Genomic DNA, 23,377 nt, shown 5'->3' on the forward strand with positions numbered 1-23,377 from the left:
AGGAGGATTGCAAGCCAAGGACCACCATGATAATTGAGAGATACAAATTCTTGAACAGGAAACAAAACTGCATGTGACTGTTCATTACAGAGCCGAGGATCCTAGCAAAATTCTGCAAATATCATGAAGCAGAAGAAATGATAAGGGATCTGTCAGTTCATTCTTAATCTCTGTGATGACAAAGTAAGAGAAAAATTATTGGATCATGCACAAATGTATGGTAAATCCACAACTTTGGGCAGAGCACTAAGTATGGAGGGCACTGTCACAGGGAAAGTCACAGAGGCAACAGTTTGGGTATCTTGTATTATGTTGGTCACCAAGCCCAGTACCAAAGAATTTAGAATATGTCTTTATCCAATAGGTTTAAACAGGGCAATCAAGAGACCTCATTACCCTTTGCCAACTATAGAAGAAATAATGCCAAGACTTGGAGAGGCAAAAAAAAGATACTCTCTATACTGGTTGCAAAGAATGTATCTTGGCAATTGAAATTAGATGAAAAGTCAAGTTTTCTAACTCCCTTCAGCACTCCATATGGAAGATTCAGGTGGTTAAGAATGCCATTTGGTATCAGCTCAGCACCTGGGTACCAGAGACATATTCATGATGCACTACAAGGCTTAAAGGATGTTGAGGTGATAGCTGTGACTACCTGCTGAAGTTACTAGAAAGATGTCATAAGAAAGGCATAAAGTGAAATAAAGACAAATGAGATTGCACTCCAGAAATAACATACATAGGACACTTGTTGACAAAAGATGGTATTTGAGCAGACCCCTAGAAAATTTAAGCCATTCAAAATTTGAAAACTCCTGCTGGTGTAAAATCACTTGGAAGGCTCCTTGGAATGGTCAATTACCTATCCTAATTTTGTTTGTCAGAGGTAAACACACATCTGAGACAGCTTGAAGAGAAAAATGTAGTTTAGCAATAGGGTGCATGTCATGTTGAGGCATTTGAGAAAATTAAGATGCTAATAGTAAATTCACCAATATTGAAATACTTTGATGGAAAGAGTGATGTCACATTGCAATGTGATGCTTCAGTGTATCAACTGGGTGCAGCCATATTACAAGATGGACAACCAGTGGCATATGCTTCCAGGGCATTATCTGACATTGGACAGAGATATACCCAAATTGAAAATGAAATACCTGCCATTGTGTTTACAGTAGTGCACATTGAACAGTATGTTTATGGCAAATTAGTAACAATTGAGACATCACAAGCCTTTAGAAAGTGTTTTAAGAAAGTCTCTTTTCTAGTGTCCCAAAAGGTTGCAAAGCATGTTACTAAAGTTGCAGAAATATCCTTTGAGTGTTCAGTATAAAGCAGGAAGTAAGATGTACATTGCTGATACTTTGAGTAGAGACTCTTTACCCATGTTTAAGGTTGAAGAATCAAATGTAAGTGTAATTCTAGATGAAATTAGCTCCATAAGTGACAGTGAAATTTAGACATAAAAGATGAAATACTGAAAACCACTAAAAGGAAGACCTGGTTAGATCATGATCTGCAAACACTTAGAGATGTTATTTTGAATGACTGGCCAGCACGCTGTAAATGTTAGAAGTTTCTTCAAGGTCAGAGATGAGCTGACAGTGCATGAGGTTGTCATATTCAGAGAGTCATGTGTAGTTGTTCCCACATATCTGAGATCTTACATGCTTAAACAGATCCACTTTGCTCATGCTGGAATAGATTCTACAATAAGAAGGGGTAGAAACATGTATTACTGTCCAGGTATGTGTGCAGAACTCAAGGACTATGTATCTTCATGCAAGGTTTGTAACAAATTTAGCCTTCAGCAAACAAAAGAAACCTTGAAGTCCCTTAAATTTTCATCTAGGCCCTGGTCTAAAGTAGGACCTGACATTTTTAGCATTAGCAACAAGAATTATATGATTATTGTTGACTACTACTCATCTTTCTTTGAAATTAATTCATTGGAGAACCTTCAGGCTTCAAGTTTTGTGTGTGTGCCCTGGAGTCATTTTTGTAGGTATGGTATTCCAGATGTTTTAATGTCTGATTCAGGAAGTCATTTCTCATCCAGTGATCTTAAGATATTTGCTAGGAACTGGCCCTTTAGATATGTAATTTTTCCCCATGTCATCATCAATCAAGTGGTAAAGCAGAAAATTCTGTGAAAGTTGCAAAGCAGTTGTTACTTATAGCCAGAGAGGATGGAAAGGATGTGCTGTTGGCCTTGTTTGAGTGAGGAACACACCCGCCGAAGGATTTGACTCTTCTGTACAATGCTTCATGGGAAGACACACCAGAACACTACTTCAAGTGACTGATCAGGTTCTACAATCAAAACTTTGCACCAGTGTTCTGGAGGTACAAGAAAGGAAGTTAAAGAAACAAGCCAAATATTACAACCCATCAAGTAAAGATTTGCAACCGCTGCAGCCAGGTGATGTTGTCAGAATGCAGCCAGTCCTAGGGAAGGCAGTATGGAAAAGAAAAATTGTATGGGTGTCACCAAGGTCTTGCAAAGTGAATATAGATGGGACAGAGTACACAAGAAGCTGAAGACATCAAAGAACACATGAAAATGCTCCAATGAAGATGACAGTATGAGTGAACTGAGTATTATAGAGGAAGAAGATGTAGGACCACAGCCATTGGAACCAGGGGGCCTGCAGCAAACATCCCGGGGCTGTATGTTGAAGCCAAGATACCTGGATGACTCTGTTTTGTAAAGCCCACTTAGGTTGCTTAAGTTAGGAAAAGATATTTTCCCTTTACATGTATCAGTTGGGATTTATGTTTTTTCTGATTTTTTTTTATATGTATCATGTTCTAAAGGAGGTACACTGTTATTTGGGGGGGCAAATGTTTGTAAACTTTAAAGAAAGGGGGGTATAACAATATTTAGGGAATATTGTTTTAAGTTTTATATAAGTTAGGCATGTTATTATTTGTGTTACTGGAAATTACTTTTATGGTATATGAATATGTTAGGTAAAGGAGTGTACTTATTTTCGATGCTATTTTATTTTATAATCTCTTGGGAGACATCATACAAGAACACTGATCAGAGAGACTACTGGGCACCCAAGTTAACAAGGACAGAGACAGTGACTCTCAGAAGTTGGTTAGACATAGTTTGAGTGTAGCTCTACTGCTGTCACAAATAAACAGTGGAAAGCCCAGTACTGTGTTTTACAAATGACAATGTATTATGAGGCAAGTTGATCACTTTAGGGAAGGGAGAGAGAGAGAGAGAGAGAGAGAGAGAGAGAGAGAGAGAGAGAGAACTGACCATAGTGGGTTGAAATATTTCAGACAATGAGTTGATGAGAAAAAAAAAGACTAAGGATCTTCATGTCAGAAGTAAAGAAAGGAGAGATAAGGGGGAAACCAAGAAGAAGGCAGAATACCTACCTGCAAGTATCTGTGATTAGATTTTGCTATGGCAACAGGGGTAGTGTGCTATGTTCATCACTTGATATATGTGTTAACAAATTATAAAGAGAGGGAGGATCTGGGTTATTGGGGGCTAAACACTACAGAGGGTGAGAGGCATACACAGGATAGAATGGAAAGGATCATTGTGGTTTACAGAGAGCAATCAATGTACTGCCAGTGGTCCAGACCAGAGCATATGAAGCAGTCAAGGTAAATCATGGAATAGTGTGTGGGGCTTGGTTATGGATGGTAGGCAATGGCTTCATTGCATTATACTTGACAGCTGGAGAGTGGATGTGTAAGAGAGGCTGTTGTTCATTTGTTCCTTGCTACTTCACTGAGGCAAGAGAGGCTGTTGGGTATGAAAGAGATTTAAAAGCAGGAGTGGCAAAGAGTTTATTAATTCAGTGAATTGATAGTAAAACCCTTTGCTTTTGCATTATTTATTCCATTAACTGTGACATTATAATGTTTTCATAGCATGTAAACCTAGGACGAGAAAAGGATAGCTTCTATTCTTTTTTTATTGATTTTGATAGATTCACATTTTCTCATTTTTATTCCCTTTTCCTTTCAGATTAAGAGATGAACAACCTAGTGCATTAGAAACCTGTGTAGGTGTGGCTGGTTTCAGTGTTGGAGAAATTACTGCTCTTACGTTTGCTGGTGCTCTTTCATTTGAGGATGGTGAGATGGAAAGAATATATTATTGTTGAGACAGTTTGTTACCTTAAGCCTGAATTAGTTTGTCAGAAAATAAAGTAGATATGTATTAATTCTAAGGCACCAGGGTACTTTAGACTCTTGGGGTAACAACTCTAATTCAATTAGATAGATATCCATTCCCTTTTTGGAAGCCTATGATGTTGGAGCTGGTCTTGCGATTATCATTGTTACTGATATTATTTTTAATGTTGCTATCATTATCATAGGTGCAGAGAAAGTGTATTATAGGGTTTACAGAGAGTCCTTGTGGAAGGTGCTCTGAATACATGGAGTAAGTGGAAAGCTACTAAATGCAGAGAAATCTTCACCAGGATAGTAAGGTTCAAGTAGGAAGGTAGAGTGGTGAGTGAGTGACAGACCTACCTTCACCAGGACACCCTGGTGAAGTTAGGTTTGTCAGTGATGTGTCATGTCATCATAGTTGTTTATTTTATTTATAGACAAGGTGTTGAGGGAGGTGAATGCTAGAATTTTAGAGCAAGGGGTGATAGATCTATGGTATCCTGGGAATAGGGGTAGGGAAGTGAATCTGTAGGTGTCCACAGATGATCCAGTTCTGGTGAATCTCAAGAGAGAAAGCCCAGATGCTGATGATAGAGTCTAGTAGAGTAGGTGGAAGGAGACTGAGATGGAGCAGGGAGATGAAATAGAATGGTTTGAGGGTAAGTCTCAGTGGGGTGACCTGGAGGAAGAGGAATGCTTTAGATACCTGAGAGAGAACTTAGCAGGAGATACAACTGTTGAGACTTAGGGAGTCATAGGTTGGGGATGGGGGATAAGGCCCTAGATGGATTAGGGAGTGTGTGGAAGGAGAGATCAGTGTCTGTTAGGGCAAAGATGTTTATGTTTCAAAATATTGTAGTCCTTACAGTTTTGTTTGGATGTGTCATGGGTCCTACATGCAAAAGAATAGAAGAGATTGGACATGTTGAAAATCAAATGCCTGAGGACAGTATATGGTGTGAGGCAGGTTGGTTCCACATGGAATGACAGTGTAGGAAAGACATCTGGTAGAAAGTAGAGCATGATTGCGAGAGCTGAGCAGGGTTTGGACATATGGATAGGATGAACAAAGAGAGAAGAATGATTTGGAAATTCCTTGAAGGTTGGTGAGACAACAGCAGGAAAGGAAATGGTAGCACTACTGCTGAAGTAGGAGTATAAGAAAATGAGCTCTCGGCTGATTTGGGTAGAAATGAAAATGGATTGCAAGAGGTAGGTGATTATTAATGCATATGCACAAGGCAATGAGAGGAAAGATCATGATAGGCTAGTATTTTAGGAGAAACCAAGTGAATATGTCAGCAATTTTGATGCACAAGACTGGACATTAGTGATGGGTGATTTGAATGCAAATATGAGTAATGTGGCACTTGAGGATATAATAAGGGGAAATGGATTATTCATTATTATGAATGGAAATGTTGAACAGCTTGTGGAGTTGTGTGTAGAAAATGGACTGGTGATTGGGAATATTAGGTTTAAAAAGAGGGATGTACACAAATATATGTATGTGAGTAGGGAAGATAGTCAGCAAGTATAATTTGATTGCATAGCAATTGATTGGCATGTAGAAGTGAGACTTCTGGATGTGAATGTGTTGAGAGGGGCAGCTGGTAGGATGTCAGGTCATTACCTGATGGAGGGTAGGGTGAAGTTTTGTGGTGGTTTTTCGGAAAAGAAAAAACATTGTGGGTAAGAAGAGAGTGATGAGAGTAAGTGAGCTTGGAAAAGAGACCTGTGTAAAGAAATATCAAGAGAGAATGAGTGCATAATTGCAGTAGATGAGAGCAGGAGCTAGAGGAATGGATGAGGATTGGGCAGGGTGTATGGAGGGAATCATTCCAGGCATGTGCAAGAGATGAATGTGGGATGCTTATGGTGGGAGATGGGCATATTAGAAAGGGTAGTTAGTGATGGAATGATGTAAAGTTGCTTTTGAAAGAGAGAAGAGAACCCCACATGTCATTCCATAATTTTCCCTAACCACTGCAAATGCCTTAATTCATCTGACTGACAGCATTTTGCCCCGTTTTAACACACTGCTCAAATTCTCTATATTCCATTCAAGCCACTTACCCTCCTGAGCGTTTATGCCCTAATACCTTAGAGCATCTTTCTATCTCCTTTTTGGTCTTCCCTTCCCCCTGCCCCCTCCAATTCTGACATATATACAATATCCTCTTTGTCAGTCTTTCATTGCTTATCTTCTACATATGTCCTTACTACTTCAGCACACTTTGTTCAGCTTCTTCATTATTATTCTACTAATTACTTGCACTGTTGCTCCTTACATGGTCAACCCTCCTTGCACCATATATCATCCTTGGGCAATTAATTTTCAACATGCTTCTCTCTTCTATTTTTTAGCATTCAGGATAAAAGATTCACTCCATAAAACACAGATGAGACTACTGTACCACCATACTTATCTTTGTTGTTGGTGTAAATGGGGGGGCATAGAGTAATCGCTGATGTGAATGAAAATGAACAGCTTGTAGTTTCAGTGCATTGCACATGACAACTAGTGCATGGATTTAAGCAAATGAGGTCATTCTCTTTGTTTCTGATGATATCCTGCTTACACAAAAAATGGCATACTTATACATACATAGACACGTACATGTACTTATATTCATACTTGCTGCCTTCATCCATTCCTGTCACCACCCTGCCACACATGAAACAGCATTTTCCCCCCTCCAGCAAGGTAGCGCCAGGAAAAGACAAAAAGGCTGCATTCGTTCACACTCAGTCTCTAGCTGTCATGTGTAATGCACCGAAACTAGAGCTCCCTTTCGACATCCAGGACCCACAAACCTTTCTATGGTTTACCCCAGATGCTTCACATGCCCTGGTTCAATCCATTGACGGCACGTCGACCCCGGTATACCACGTCGTTCCAATTCACTCCATTCCCTGCACACCTTTCACCCTCCTGTAGGTTCAGGCCCCGATCACTCAGAATCTTTTTCACTCCATCCCTCCACCTCCAATTTAATCTCCTGCTTCTCCTTGTTCCCTCCACCTCTGACACATATATCTTCTTTGCCAATCTTTCCTCACTGATTCTCTCCATGTGTTCACACCATTTGAACACACCCTCTTCTGCTCTATCAACCACACTCTTTCTATTACCACACACCTCTCTTACTATTTCATTAGTTACTCGATCAAACCACCCCACACCACATATTGTCCTCAAACATCTCATTTCCATCATATCCACCCTCCTCTGCACAACCCTATCTATAGCCCATGCCTTGCCACCGTATAACATTGTTGGAACCACTATTCCTTCAAACATACCCATTTTTGCTTTCCGAGATAATGTTCTCGACTTCCACACATTCTTCAAGGCTCCCAGAATTTTCGCCCCCTCCCTCACCCGGTGACTCATTTCCGCTAACATGGTTCCATCCACTGCTAAGTCCACCCCCAGACATCTAAAACACTTCACTTCCTCCAGTTTTCCTCCATTCAAACTTACCTCCCAATTAACTTGTCCCTCAACCCTGATGAACCTAATAACCTTGCTCTTATTCAGACTTACTCTCAACTTTCTTCTTTCTCACACTTTATCAGACTCAGTCACCGACTTCTGCAGTTTCTCACCCGAATCAGCCACCAGTGCTGTATCATCAGTGAACAACAACACCTGACTCACTTACCAAGCCCTCTCATCCAGAAGAGACTGCATACTTGCCCCTCTCTCCAAAACTCTTACATTCACCTCCCTAACCACCCCATCCATAAACAAATTAAACAACCATCATGACCGCACATCTCTGCCGCAAACCTGCATTCACTGGGAACCGGTCACTTTCCTCTCTTCCTACACGTACACATGCCTTACATCCTTGGTAAAACCTTTTCACTGAAACTTACCTCCCTTACCATATACTCCTAAAACCTTCCTCAAAGCATCTCTGTAAACCCTATCATATGCCATCTCCAGATCCATAAATGCTATATACAAAACCATCTGTTTTTCTGAGTATATCTCACATTCTTCAAATCAAACACCTGATCCACACATCCTCTACCCCTTCTGAAACCACATTGCTCTTCCCCAATCTGATGCTCTGTACATGCCTTTACCCTCTCAATTATTATTATTTATTTATTTATTTTTTTATTTATTTATTTTGCTTTGTCGCTGTCTTCCGGGTTAGTGAGGTAGCGCAAGGAAACAGACAAAAGAATGGCCCAACCCACCCACATACACACGTATATACATACACGTCCACACACGCAAATATACATACCTATACATCTCAATGTACACATATATATACACATGCAGACATATACATATATACATATGTGCATATTTCATGCTGTCTGCCCTTATTCATTCCCGTCGCTGCCCCACCACACATGAAATGAAAAATCCCTCCACCTGCATGTGTACAAGGTAATGCTAGGAAAAGACAACAAAGGCTACATTCGTTCACACTCAATCTCTAGCTGTCATGTATAATGCACTGAAACCACAGCTCCCTTTCCACATCCAGGCCCCACAAACTTTCCATGGTTTACCCCAGATGCTTCGCATGCCCTGGTTCAATCCATTGACAGCACGTCGACCCCGGTATACCACATCATTCCAATTCACTCTATTCCTTGCATGCCTTTCACCCTCCTGCATGTTCGTTTCACTCTGAGCCCAAACATTCAGGTTCCTTTCCTCAGACATACTATCTGCCTCTCCTTTTTTCTCATCTTGGTTACATCCACACACATTTAGACACCCCAATCTGAGCCTTTGAGGAGGATGAACACTCCCCGCGTGACTCCTTCTTCTGTTTCCCCTTTTAGAATGTTAACATACAAGGAGGGGAGGGTTTCTAGCCCCCTGCTCCCGTCCCCTTTAGTCACCTTCTACGACACGTGAGAAACGCGTGGGAAGTATTCTTTCTCCCCTATCCTTATTATTATTATCATACATACACACATAACTGCTGTTTCCTGCGTCAGCAAAGTAGTGCCATGAGACAGATGAAGAATGGCCCATGTACACATATATGTACATAAATGCCCACATACGTATATGTATCAACATGTACATAAATATACATGCACATATGCAGACTTTACATTCATACATGTACACATTCATACTTGCTTGCCCTCATACATTCCTGTCGCAACCCCGCCCCACAGGAAAACAGCATTGCTATCCCCTGCTTCAGCAAGGCAGCGCCAGGAATACAGACGAAAAGGCCTTATATGTTCACACTCAGTTTCTAACTGTCACGTGTAATGCACCAAAACCACAACTCCCTATCCACATCCAGGCCCCACAGACCTTTCCATGGTTTATCCCAGATGCTTCGCATGCCTTGGTTCAGGGCAAGTAATATCCAGAGACATACTGATGTTTGTTAATTATTAAGCATCATACTTCTTGTATTTGACTCTTAGTTTGTCACAGATTGTAAAAAATTATATTAATTGCTTCCCTTATCATGAAAATACTCAGCAGCAACAGAAATTGGGGCAAATTCTGGTATTACAGTAAAGACAAACTTTTTATAACAATGCTGTATCTATGCAAAATGTCCCTTATTGAATGAATTTTAAGCCTAATGGTTGAAAGCTTTGATTTGCTGGTCTGTGGTTAAGTGTGGCTGAATAAAATGAAATATACCATAAGTGATTTTATTTTTAGGTCAGAAACTTATTCATTAAGTACACTAGATTTTTTTTCTACCTGTCATAAACCTCTTATATCTTTCAGCAATAAGATTGGTAAAAGTGAGAGCAGAAGCAATGCAGTATGCCTCAGAAATTACACCAAGTGGAATGATGACTGTCATGTATGGGCCAGATTCACGATTGGGTTTTGCCTGTTCTGTTGCCAAAGAATTTTGTAAACGGAAAGAAATCCCAGAAGTTGACTGTCGTATTGCAAACTACCTCTATCCTCACTGCAAAGTTGTTGCAGGCAATGATGAGGTGAGAAAAAAGTGCTTCATATTTCATATGTATTATATTTTATCATCTGTTTATTATACTTGATCACCATTTCCCACGTCAGCGAGGTGGCGCCAGTAAACAGACGAAGAACAACCCATCCACTCATATACACATATATCATAAACACTCATACACACATACATACATAAACATACACAGACATATACATGTATACACACATACATATTCACTTTTGCTTGCCTTCAATCCATTCCCGGTTCCACCCCACAGGAAACAGCATCACTGCCCCTTGCTTCAGCGAAGTAGTGTCAGGAAAATAGACAAAAAAGGCCACATTCGTCCACACTCAGTCTTTAGCTGTCATGTGTAATGCGCCAGAACCACAGATCCCTATCCACATCCAGGCCCCACAGACCTTTCTGTGGTTTACCACAGATGTTTCGCACGCCCTGGTTGAGTCCATGTATATATTTGTATGCATCTTTCTTTTTCTTCATTTCATACTTGCTCACTGTTTTTTGTAAGTGAGGTTGTGCCAGGATTAGATGAAGAAATGGCCTCATTCACTTGCTCCCACTCTCTAGCTGTCATTTATAGTGCTCAGAAACCATAGACACCAAGCCCTACAAATCCTTCTGAAAATTCCTTTAACCACTTCAAATGCCCTGGTTAGGTACAATGACATCACATAATCCCCTGTAAATCACATTGCATCAGTTTGCTCTGTCCCATGCAAGCTTCACACCATCTTGTATGAATCATTCACTGCATCCTTCCGCCTCCTTCTTGGTTTCCCCCATTTTCTTAGTTCCCTCCACTTTTGATATGTACCCTCTTAGTCATGCTTTCCTCTCTCATCCTTTCTATACAATTTCAGCACATCACCCTCAGCTCTCTCATACATACCCCCTTACTATGGCATCTCTTTCTTACCCTGTTATTTCAACCCTCCTCACACCACATAATGTCTTTAAACATTGAATTTCCAACACATCCTTCCTTTACATTTTAGTTTAAGGACTATGCCCAACATCCACACAGCACTAACAGGACTCTTTTGCCATCAAATATACCCATTTTCCTCAGAATACTCTTCTCAGTACACCCAAGACCATTGTCTCTTCACCCACTCTTTAGTTCACTTTAGCTTCCATGGTTCACTTCATTCCCTTTTCTCCAAATGTTATAGTGTCCTCCTGTACATCCATCCAAAGATACAACCAAACCACTGGTTTAATCTCAATTCTTATTTGGTGAACTTGATCAGGATTAGTGATCTTGGTAGTTTCCAAAAAGAAGTGCTTAGAATCATTGATTCCATTCCAAGGGACATAAATAATATGATGAACACCTACTTTTATTTTTCATTCTACCATGAATTAATGAAAAAATTTCATCTTCATAAAATCATTGATTCCATTCCAATGATTTTTCATTCTACCATGAATCAATGAAAAAATTTCATCTTTTCAGGCCTTGGCATTCATTGAAAACAACAAATCAGACTTTCGTTTGAGACATATTAAAAGACTACGTGTGTCTGGAGCTTTCCATACAGATCTCATGAGACCAGCAGCTGCATCAGTAAAGAGGGTGAGTTATTAATCTTTAAGTAGATTGGTTCCAAGTTACCTCAGAATGAGACAGTTAAGAGTGATTTAATCAGCTGGCATATTTCTGTCTTAAAGTTGTTACTTCCTGTAACACCTGTAGCGATTATTTTCATGTCAGATTTAAAGATACATCCATTTTTCTGAGCTTTCACTGAAATCAGGCACCATGAAAAGACTATCAAGTGCTCATACAACTCTTGTTATGATAAGGAAAGAGATTGGTCGAATCATAGGCCCCAAAACAGTTATTTGCAGTTTTTTTTTATTAGGGGGAATATTAACATTGGTTTTATGAAAACAGTTTTCTAGCATGTAGTAGTGATCTTGTGAAGACATAGAAACTGTTTTAAAAGTAAATAGAATACCTAGAAAAGGAAATAACTGATGGAGATATGGATACTGAGAAAGAAAGAAAAACTTTGAGTATGAACAGGTCATATTTTTTTAGTTATTGAACTTGGTTATATCAGGAGCATCCCTCTGGTCACCATAATTTTCTTGAATAGTTAATTTTTTTTTTTTTTTCATACTATTCGCCATTTCCCGCGATAGCGAGGTAGCGTTAAGAACAGAGGACTGGGCCTTTGAGGGAATATCCTTCTTTTGGAAAATTAAAAAAAAACGAGAGGGGAGGATTTCCAGCCCCCCGCTCCCTTCCCTTTTAGTCGCCTTCTACGACACGCAGGGAATACGTGGGAAGTATTCTTTCTTCCCTATCCCCAGGGATGCAGATGTTTATATTAAATGATTCCTTCTCTCTTCTGCAGCTTGTCTCACAAGCTTGGAACATATATTCAAGGAATTTAAGGGTTAGGACTTTCCAGCCATCAGCATTTCTGGTGAGGAAGCACCAGCCTTTTCTCACCCTTCACTTTTCACTTAATTTTAGAGCAGCTTGCTCATGTTAAGCTTGCTTTTAACCAGTCATTTACTACCTGAAGGCTAATGTTGTTGTACTCATTTCCAAGCTCTAAGAGCATGCTGTTATCTGGGATCACATGCTGTAAGGATGTGCTTCTACTACACAGGCTTTTTCCATTGTTTTTTATTTTGAAGGCTCCAGTCATGGACAAAAGTCCACATGAAGGCTGCACCTTAATTGAAATATAGAGAGAATTATGAAACAGAAAAAAGACGAGAAAGTATTTATGAATTTTTGAGAAAGTGTAAAACCTGTCTTTTGAAATGTGCCAGGTCATAGTTACTAGGAAAGACATAAGAGGGTAGAGAGTTCCAGAGCTTCAACTTATAGAGAAATAAGGAGGTATCAAAATGGCCCACCCTTGAGTTGCTGATGGCCACACAATAATCATGTGATACAGCAGTTTGCCTAGTAGATGCTCCCTGGCTTACGACCATCCATACATACGATCGAAAAAATATGAAAATTATGTTTGGTTGCACATCTACCAGTGCTAATGGCTGTGTGCATACAATAGTGAAAATCAGGTGATCCTGGCATTGTGTACATGACAGCATCTCTCAGTTTACATTATCAGTTACCATTCAGTAAGCGCACGTTATTCGAGTGAATCTAACAAATTTTGTGCTGGATTAAACCATTTTTGTATTAAACCCCAAAGATGATGAGTAAGAGGTAAAACCCATCACATTTTGATAGATCTGGCAAGAAGCCAAGGAAAACTCTTGATTTGGAATTGAAAATGGAGGTAATCACCCAATATGAAGGAGGAAAAAAGTTTATGTGATTGCACGTGATCTACAGTTGTCCTATTCGATGATATCCACGATTGTAAAGGACAAAGAAAATATATGTGAAGCAGTGAAAGGTTTAGCAAGTACAAAGTCAGTGATAGAACCAAAGCAATGACAAGGTCCCATCCATGAAATGGAAAAGTTGTTGATGCTGTGGATGGAAGATCAAATTAAACGTGTACCACTATGCGTACTTGCAATCTAGGCAAAGGATAGAAGTCTCTTTAAGACTTTGAAGGAGCAACCAGGAGAGGATTACATCGAACACTTCACAGCAGGTCATCGTTCAATAGATTTTATTTAATTTATAATTTTGCTTTGTCGCTGTCTCCTGTGTTAGTGAGGTAGCGCAGGGAAACAGACGAATGAATGGCCCAACCCACCCACATACACATGTATATACATACATGTCCACACACGCACATATACATACGTATACATCTAAACGTATACATATATATACACACAGACATATACATACATACACATGTACATAATTCATACTGTCTGCTCTTATTCATTCCCATCGCCACCCCGCCACACATGAAAATAACAACCACCCCCCTCATGTGCGCGAGGTAGCGCTAGGAAAAGACAACAAAGGCATTTGTTCACACTCAGTCTCTAGCTGTCATGTAGTAATGCACTGAAACCACAGCTCCCTTTCCACATCCTGTCCCCACAGAACTTTCCATCGTTTACCCCAGACACTTCACATGCCCTGGTTCAATCCATTGACAGCACATCGACCCCGGTATACCACATCGTTCCAATTCACTCTATTCCTTGCACACCCTTCACCCTCCTGCATGTTCAGGCCCCGATCACTCAAAATCTCTTTCACCCCATCTTTCCACCTCCAATTTGGTCTCCCACTTCTCCTCGTTCCCTCCACCTCTGACACATATATCCTCTTGGTCAATCTTTCCTCACTCATTCTCTCCATGTGACCAAACCATTTCAAAACACCCTCTTCTGCTCTCTCAACCACACTCTTTTTATTACCACACATCTCTCTTACCCTTACATTACTTACTCGATCAAACCACCTCACACCACATATTGTCCTCAAACATCTCATTTCCAGCACATCCATCCTCCTCCGCACAACTCTATCCATAGCCCAAGCCTCGCACCCATATAACATTGTTAGAACCACTATTTCTTCAAACATACCCATTTTTGCTTTCTGAGATAACGTTCTCGACTTCCACACATTCTTCAACGCTCCCAGAACTCTCGCCCCCTCCCCCACCGTATGATTCACTTCCGCTTCCATGGTTCCATCCGCCACCAAATCCACTCCCAGATATCTAAAACACTTCACTTCCTCCAGTTTTTCTCCATTCAAACTTACCTCCCAATTGACTTGACCCTCAACCCTACTGTACCTAATAACCTTGCTCTTATTCATAATTTACTCTCAGCTTTCTTCTTTCACACACTTTACCAAACTCAGTCACCAGCTTCTGCAGTTTCTCACATGAATCAGCCACTAGTGCTGTATCATCAGCAAACAACAACTGACTCACTTCCCAAGCTCTCTCATCCACAACAGACTGCATACTTGCCCCTCTTTCCAAAACTCTTGCATTCACCTCCCTAACAACCCCATCCATAAACAAATTAAACAACCATGGAGACATCACACACCCCTGCCACAAACCAATATTCACTGAGAACCAATCACTTTCCTCTCTTCCTACACGTACACATGCCTTACATCCTTGTTAAAAACTTTTCACTGCTTCTAACAACTTGCCCCCCCCACACCATATATTCTTAATACCTTCCACGGAGCATCTCTATCAACTCTATCATATGCCTTCTCCAGATCCATAAATGCTACATACAAATCCATTTGCTTTTCTAAGTATTTTTCACGTACACTCTTCAAAGCTAACACCTGATCCACACATCCTCTACCACTTCTGAAACCACACTGCTCTTCCCCAATCTAATGCTCTGTACTTGCCTTTAGCCTCTCAATCAATACCCTCCCATATAATTTCCCAGGAATACTCAACAACTTATACCTCTGTAATTTGGGCACTCACTTTTATCCCTTTTGCCTTTGTACAGTGGCACTATGCAAGCATTCCACTAATCCTCAGGCACCTCATCGTGAGTCATACATACATTAAATAACCTTACCAACCAGTCAACAATACAGTCACCCCCTTTTTTAATAAATTCCACTGCAATACCATCCAAACCCACTGCCTTGCTGGCTTTCATCATGCACAAAGCTTTTACTACCACTTCTCTGTTTACCAAATCATTCTCCTTAACCATCTCACTTTGCACACCACCTCAACCAAAACACCCTATATCTGCCACTCTGTCATCAAACACATTCGACAAACCTTCAAATACTCACTCCATCTCCTTCTCACATCACCACTACTTGTTATCACTTCCCCATTAGCCCCCTTCACTGAAGTTCCCATTGATTCCCTTGTCTTACGCACTTTATTTACCTCCTTCCAGAACATCTTTTTATTCTCCCTAAAATTTAATGATACTCTCTCACCCCAACTCTCATTTGTCTTCTTTTTCACCTCTTGCACCTGTCTCTTGACCTCCTACCTCTTTCTTTTATACATCTCCCACTCATTTGCATTATTTCCCTGCAAAAATCATTCAAATGTCTCTCTCTTCTCTTTCACTAACAATCTTACTTCTTTGTCCCACCACTCACTACCCTTTCTAATGTGCCCACCTCCCACGCATCTCATGCCAAAAGCATCTCTTGCACGGGCCATCACTGCTTATCTAAATACATCCCATTCCTCCCCCACTCCCCTTATGTCCTTTGTTCTCCCCTTTTTCCATTCTGTTCTCATTCTCTCCTGGTACTTCCTCACACAAGTCTCCTTCCCAAGCTCACTTACTCTCACCACTCTCTTTACCCCAACATTCTCTCTTCTTTTCTGAAAACCTCTACAAATCTTCACCTTTGCCTCCACAAGATAATGATCAGACAATCCCTCCAGTTGCACCTCTTAGCACATTAACATTCAAAAGTCCCTCTTTTGCGCGCCTATCAATTAACACGTAATACAGTAATGCTCTTTGGCCATCTCTCCTACTTTTTCAGCACATAAATCTACAAGCTCTTCACCATTTCCATTTACAACATCTGAACACCCCATGTACACCAATTATTTCCTCAACTGCCACATTACTCACCTTTGCATTCAAATCACCCATCACTATAACCTGGTCTCGTGCATCAAAACTACTAACACACTCACTCAGCTGCTCCCAAAACGCTTGCCTCTCATGATCTTTCTTCTCATTCCCAGGTGCATATGCACCAATAATCACCCATCTCTCTCCATCCACTTTCAGTTTTACCCATATCAATCTAGAGTTTACTTTCTTACACTCTGTCACATACTCCCACCACTCCTGTTTCAGGAGTAGTGCTACTCCTTCCCTTGCTCTTGTACTCTCACCAACCCCTGACTTTGCTCCCAAGACATTCCCAAACCACTCTTCTCCTTTACCCTTGAGCTTTGTTTCACTCAGAGCCAAAACACCCAGGTTCCTTTCCTCAAACATACTACCTATCTCCTTTTTTCTCATCTTGGTTACATCCATACACATTTAGACACCCCAATCTGAGCCTTCCAGCAGGATGAGCACTCCCCATGTGACTCCTTCTTCTGTTTCCCCTTTTAGAAAGTTAAAATACAAGGAGGGGAGGGTTTCCAGCCCCCTGCTTCGGTCTCCTTTAGTCGCCTTCTATGACATGTGAGGAATGCGTGGGAAGTATTTTTTCTCCCCTAAGAAGATAAAGCTTGCACAATGTGTAAGTCACAGGTGAAGCAGCAAGTGATGATGAAGGAGCTGCAGAAAAGTACCTTGAAAAGTTGGGTGAATCAATCCACAAACTAAATAGTCTTAAATAAAAGGTAAAAAGAAACTAGAAAATCATATAATAAAGCTGGTTGATAAGAAATGAGTTAATCATGATAGAAATTGAGTTGGATACAAATTCTTCATGCCATGCTGATATACATCCGACTTATGTTCATTTTGAGATCCAACAAGTCGGTTGGAATGGAATTTGGACATATGTCGGGGAGCATCTGTGTTGCGTGGTCTAGCGAGTGGTGTGGGCACACAAGCAGCCAACTCTTGGGAGCAAAGACCAAAGTAATACCTATAGAAGAGGGAAAATGAACCAATATTGTGGTGTAAGGCAAGGGGGTCAAGTTTGGAAGTTAGCCTGGGACAGTTTATAAGATGGATTGCTTTCGTCTCAGCTCTGTCAGGTAAGAATGCAGAGCTAGAATCACCTCAACGTGAGTGCAGTATTATATACAAGGACAAATCATCTAAACATCTAACATCTAAACAGGACACCCAGTTTCGTAGAGGCAGTCTCAGCTATTCCTGTAATGTGGGGTTTCCAAGAAAGAGTGGATGTTACAGTAATGCCATGTATGTTCATTTAGTCAAAAGATGGAATTGCAGAACCGTCAAAGGAAAAGTGAGAGTTTTGAGGAGTTTTGATAGAGAGAGATAGGTAGAAACTGGATCTTGGAGGCACTATACTTAAGATTTTGTTTACCCCACTGAAATGTCCTGTCCAGGTCTGAGTTTAATGAGGAGGCTGTGTTAAGACGAGATGCAGATTGAGTGAGAGAAGCAGGAGCAGAATTTAATGCAATGTTGAGTCGTCAGCGTATGAGTGCGTTGGATTATTTTTGGAGGAGAGAAAACCGTTGACAAAAAGGAGAAAAACTGTAGGGGATATTTCAGAACCTTGAGAAACACTACTGTTTATGGAGGAAAGGGGGAAGGCTTATCCATCAACAATGACAGAGATAGATTGGCCAGAGAGGAAGCTTGGTATGAATGAGCAAAGTGAAGGAGGGAAGCCAAAAGAGCGAGCTTAGAGACGAGACCATGATGCTACACCCTGTCAAAAGCCTTAGATATGTCAAGGGCAACTACACTTGACTCCCCAAGACCTTTCAGGGATGATGACCAGACATTAGTAAGATAGGAAAGAATATCACCTTATGGAAGCCATACTGGTGATCAGAGAGAAGACTGTGATTTTTGAGGTGTTTAGGGATATGGGAGTTGAGGAGGGATTCAGAGACTTTGGAAATGGCAGATATCAAAGCAATAGGACGATAGTTAGAGGAGTCAAAACGGTCACCCTTCTTAGGGATGGGATGTATCAATGCATGCTTCCAAGGAGAAGGAAAAGTTGTTTTTTAAACAAATGGAACAGACGAGCATGCACAGGTGCAAGTTCAGAGGCTCACTCATTCAGTATATGGGGATGGATACCATCAGGATCATAAGCCTTGCTTGTGTGTAGAGAAAGAAGCCCTTTGTGGACAGTCCAAAAAGAGATTACAGGAAGGGCCTTAGGATTGATAGGAGGAGCATCAGGGGGTGAAGGAATGTTAGTCATTCAAGTTGGAGTTAGAGAAGAAATGGGAACCAAAGAAAGTTGCTTTTTCTATGGGAGAGACAGCTATAATACCATTAGAGCAGAAAATTGAAGGGAAGCAATCCTGACATGGAGAATGTAAGATGGTTTCAGCCACCACTTTAATGCTCCTCAGTTGGGACGTTAATACCACCCTGGGCAGCTGTTGTCAGCAACCTACTACATAATAGGTTGCTCCAAGGGTAGTGGATGGGATAATTCTTGAGTTAACTGGGTTACTGGGAGGACCAATACACTTCCACCTGAGCCCTCCCTCTCACTGGTGGCAGAGTCACACAATAAAGTGTATAATTTTTCTCATGTTTATGCACATTTTATATTGTATATTTTGGAAATGGTGTATGTATGTGTGTCTTGATCAATATATACTTTAGAATTTGGCATTACCCAAGTTTACAGGAGAGATCTTTATGTTCTTGAAAAACCACTCAATTCAATTTTTCATATATCAAAGTTGATTCTTTCACTGACTAACATTATACATCATATACACCTAGGTAACATCAGATATGGGAAACAAACTTTTTAGTCTATGAATAACATTTCCAAGAGATTGGCAGATTGAAATACATGGCCAGTAAGAGTACATCAGAAAGTTTGAATAGAAGTCCATTTGACATAAGTGAATAAAGAACTGGAGAAAAAAGATTTAATCAATACTGAACTTTATTCACAATACAACCACCTCTGTTTGTTGTCCTTTTTTTACAGTAGCGAAGGTCTAAGCTAACCTTCAAAGTCTCAATTAATAGTCCCCCATGCAATGAGACTGAATCACAATATATATCAAATACAATAAGAAAGATACTTATATTTATTTATTATACTTGTTGCTGTCTCCCGTGTTAGTGAGATAGCGCAAGGAAACAGACAAAAGATTGGCCCAACCCACCCACATACACATATATATACATGCGCATCCACACACGCACATATACATACCTATACATTTCAATGTATACATATATATACATACACAGACATATACATATATACACATGTACATAATTCATATTTGCTGCCTTTATTCATTCCCGTCGTCACCCCACCACACATGAAATGACAACCCCCTCCCCTCGCATGCACACAAGTTAGCGCTAGGAAAAGACAACAAAGGCCACATTCGTTGACATTCGTGAATAAAGAAGTGGAGAAAAAAGTTTTAATCAATACTGAACTTTATTCACAATACAACCACCTCTGTTTGTTGTCCTTTTGTTACAGTAGCGAAGGTCTAAGCTAACCTTCAGTCTCAATTAATAGTCCCCCATGCAATGAGACTGAATCACAATATATGTCAAATACAATAAGAAAGATACTTGTATTTATTTATTATACTTGTTGCTGTCTCCCGCGTTAGTCCCACCCACATACACATATATATACATACACAGACATATACATATATACACATGTACATAATTCATACTTGCTGCATTTATTCATTCCCGTCGCCACCCCGCCACACATGAAATGACAACCCCCTCCCCTCGCATGCACGCAAGTTAGCGCTAGGAAAAGACAACAAAGGCCAATTCATTCCCACTCAGTCTCTAGCTGTCATGTGTAATGCACGGGAAACCACAGCTCCCAAAGAAAGGTTGGGGAAGAGCAGTGTGGTTTCAGAAGTGGTAGAGGATGTGTGGATCAGGTATTTGCTTTGAAAAATGTATATGAGAAATACTTAGAAAATCAAATGGATTTATATTTAGCATTTATGGACCTGGAGAAGGCATATGATAGAGTTGGTAGAGATGCTCTGTGGAAGGTATTAAGAATATATGGTGTGGGGGGCAAGTTGTTAGAAGCAGGTGAAAAGTTTTTATCGAGGATGTAAGGCATGTGGACGTGTAAGAAGAGAGGAAAGTGATTCATTCTCAGTGAATGTTGGTTTGCAGCAGGGGTGTGTGATGTCTCCATGGTTCTTTAATTTGTTTATGGATGGAGTTGTTAGGGAGGTGAATGCAAGAGTTTTGAAAGAGGGGCAAGTAAGCAGTCTGTTGTGGATGAGAGAGCTTAGGAAGTGAGTCAGTTGTTGTTCGCTGATGATACAGCGCTGGTGGCTGATTCTTGTGAGAAACTGCAGGAGCTGGTGACTGAGTTTGGTATAGTGTGTGAAAGAAGAAAGCAGAGAGTAAATGTGAATAAGAGCAAGGTTATTAGGTACAGTAGGGTTGAGGGACAAGTCAATTGGGAGGTAAGTTTGAATGGAGAAAAACTGGAGGAAGTGAAGTGTTTTAGATATGTGGGAGTGGATTTGGCAGCAGATGGAACCATGGAAACGGAAGTGAATCATAGGGTGGGGGAGGGAGCGAAAGTTCTGGGAGCGTTGAAGAATGTGTGGAAGTCGAGAACATTATCTCAGAAAGCAAAAATGGGTATGCTTGAAGGAATAGTGGTTCCAACACTGTTATATGGTTGCGAGGCACGGGCTATAGATAGAGTTGTAAGGAGGAGGGTGGATGTGCTGGCAATGAGATGTTTGAGGACAATATGTGGTGTGAGGGGGTTTGATTGAGTAAGTAATGAAAGGCTAAGAGAGATGTGTGGTAATAAAAAGAGTGTGGTTGAGAGAGCAGAAGAGGGTGTTTTGAAATGGTTTGGTCACATGGAGAGAATGAGTGAGGAAAGATTGACCAAGAGGATATATGTGTCAGAGGTGGAGGGAATGAGAAGTGGGAGAGCAAATTGGAGGTGGAAAGATGGAGTGAAAAAGATTTTGAGTGATCGGGGCCTGAAGATGCAGGAGGGTGAAAGGCAATGCAAGGAATAGAGTGAATTGGAACGATGTGGTATACCGGGGTCGACGTGCTGTCAATGGATTGAACCAGGGCATGTGAATCGTCTGGGGTAAACCATGGAAAGTACTGTGGGGCTTGGATGTGGAAAGTGAGCTGTGGTTTCGGTGCATTATACATGACAGCTACAGACTGAGTGTGAACGAATGTGGCCTTTGTTGTCTTTGCCTAGCACTACCTCGCACACATGCGTGGGGATGGGGTTGTTATTTCATGTGTGGTGGGGTGGTGATGGGAATGAATAAAGGCACACAGTATGAATTATGTATATGTGTATATATGTATATGTCTGTGCGTGTATATATATATGTATATGTTGAGATATGTAGGTATGTATATTTGCGTGTGTGGACGTGTATGTATATATATATATATATGTATGTGGGTGGGTTGGGCCATTCTTTCGTTTGTTTCCTTGCGCTACCTCGCTAATGCGGGAGACAGCGACAAAGTAAAATAATAGATGAATTAAGAGTGGAAATTATATAATATTCAGTATGAAATGTGGTTTCGTCTCATGTTTGTGAGGGACAAATAGTGAGTCGTTCTGCCAATAGGTGGTGTTAGTCCCAGCATGGAGGTATTGTAGAAGAGGGATTTGTGTATAAAGATAGCATAATTTGAGGTTGATGCATTGCAGGTATACCTTATGAACAGTATTAACAAATTTACTCAAGTTATAACTACCTGTAATTCACTGACTTATTCAAGTGTGTGTGATGACTAATGCATGAGTTAACATGTATCATAATGTATGAGTAATGTGGTGAGTAAAGTGCTTATGATAGTACTGACAAATCATAATTTACATTTATCTTGGATAGCTGACCGACAATTTTGCTGTTTTGTCATTGAGACATTGCTTATTTGGGTTTGTAATGGAGAACTGAACCTGTAGAAAAACAGGCCCATAGCCTGGGAGGAAGCACAGTGCTCCTTGGCAGGTATTGAAGGTGATGCACACCAAACTACAAACAGTGGATGTCTGTAATTGAGGTGTGGGTTAACACATACCATAGATTATTAGTAATGTGGTGATTGAAGTGGACAAAACATAGCCTATATTTATCTTCAAAAGCTTACTTATGATTTTACTGAGATATTAACCTTCTAAAATGGGAAACAGAAGAAGGAGTCACGCGGGGAGTGCTCATCCTCCTCGAAGGCTCAGAGTGGGGTGCCTAAATGTGTGTGGATGTAACCAAGATGTGAAAAAAGGAGAGATAGGTAGTATGTTTGAGGAAAGGAACCTGGATGTTTTGGCTCTGAGTGAAACGAAGCTCAAGGGTAAAGGGGAAGAGTGGTTTGGGAATGTCTGGGGAGTAAAGTCAGGGGTTAGTGAGAGGACAAGAGCAAGGGAAGGAGTAGCAATACTCCTGAAACAGGAGTTGTGGGAGTATGTGATAGAGTGTAAGAAAGTAAATTCTCGATATATATGGGTAAAACTGAAAGTTGATGGAGAGAGGTGGGTGATTATTGGTGCATATGCACCTGGGCATGAGAAGAAAGATCAAGAGAGGCAAGTGTTTTGGGAGCAGCTGAATGAGTGTGTTAGTGGTTTTGATGCACGAGACCGGGTCATAGTGATGGGTGATTTGAATGCAAAGGTGAGTAATGTGGCAGTTGAGGGAATAATTGGTATACATGGGGTGTTCAGTGTTGTAAATGGAAATGGTGAAGAG

General features: G+C 40.6%; 1 protein-coding gene across 4 annotated transcripts in view; it reads left to right on the plus strand.

The window, feature by feature from the left end:
* beg (malonyl-CoA-acyl carrier protein transacylase beg) overlaps window positions 1-23,377 on the plus strand; it is a 50,727-nt gene that overhangs the window by 21,753 nt on the left and 5,597 nt on the right. For all 4 annotated transcript variants that reach the window (XM_071690633.1, XM_071690631.1, XM_071690632.1 and 1 more), the window contains exons 6-8: window positions 3,998-4,107; window positions 9,890-10,107; window positions 11,563-11,682. In XM_071690633.1, the coding sequence (XP_071546734.1) occupies window positions 3,998-4,107; window positions 9,890-10,107; window positions 11,563-11,682 (448 nt within the window). The remainder of the gene's footprint in view (window positions 1-3,997; window positions 4,108-9,889; window positions 10,108-11,562; window positions 11,683-23,377) is intronic.

Source organism: Panulirus ornatus, chromosome 48 (assembly GCF_036320965.1).
Source record: "Panulirus ornatus isolate Po-2019 chromosome 48, ASM3632096v1, whole genome shotgun sequence".
NCBI lineage: Eukaryota > Metazoa > Arthropoda > Malacostraca > Decapoda > Palinuridae > Panulirus > Panulirus ornatus.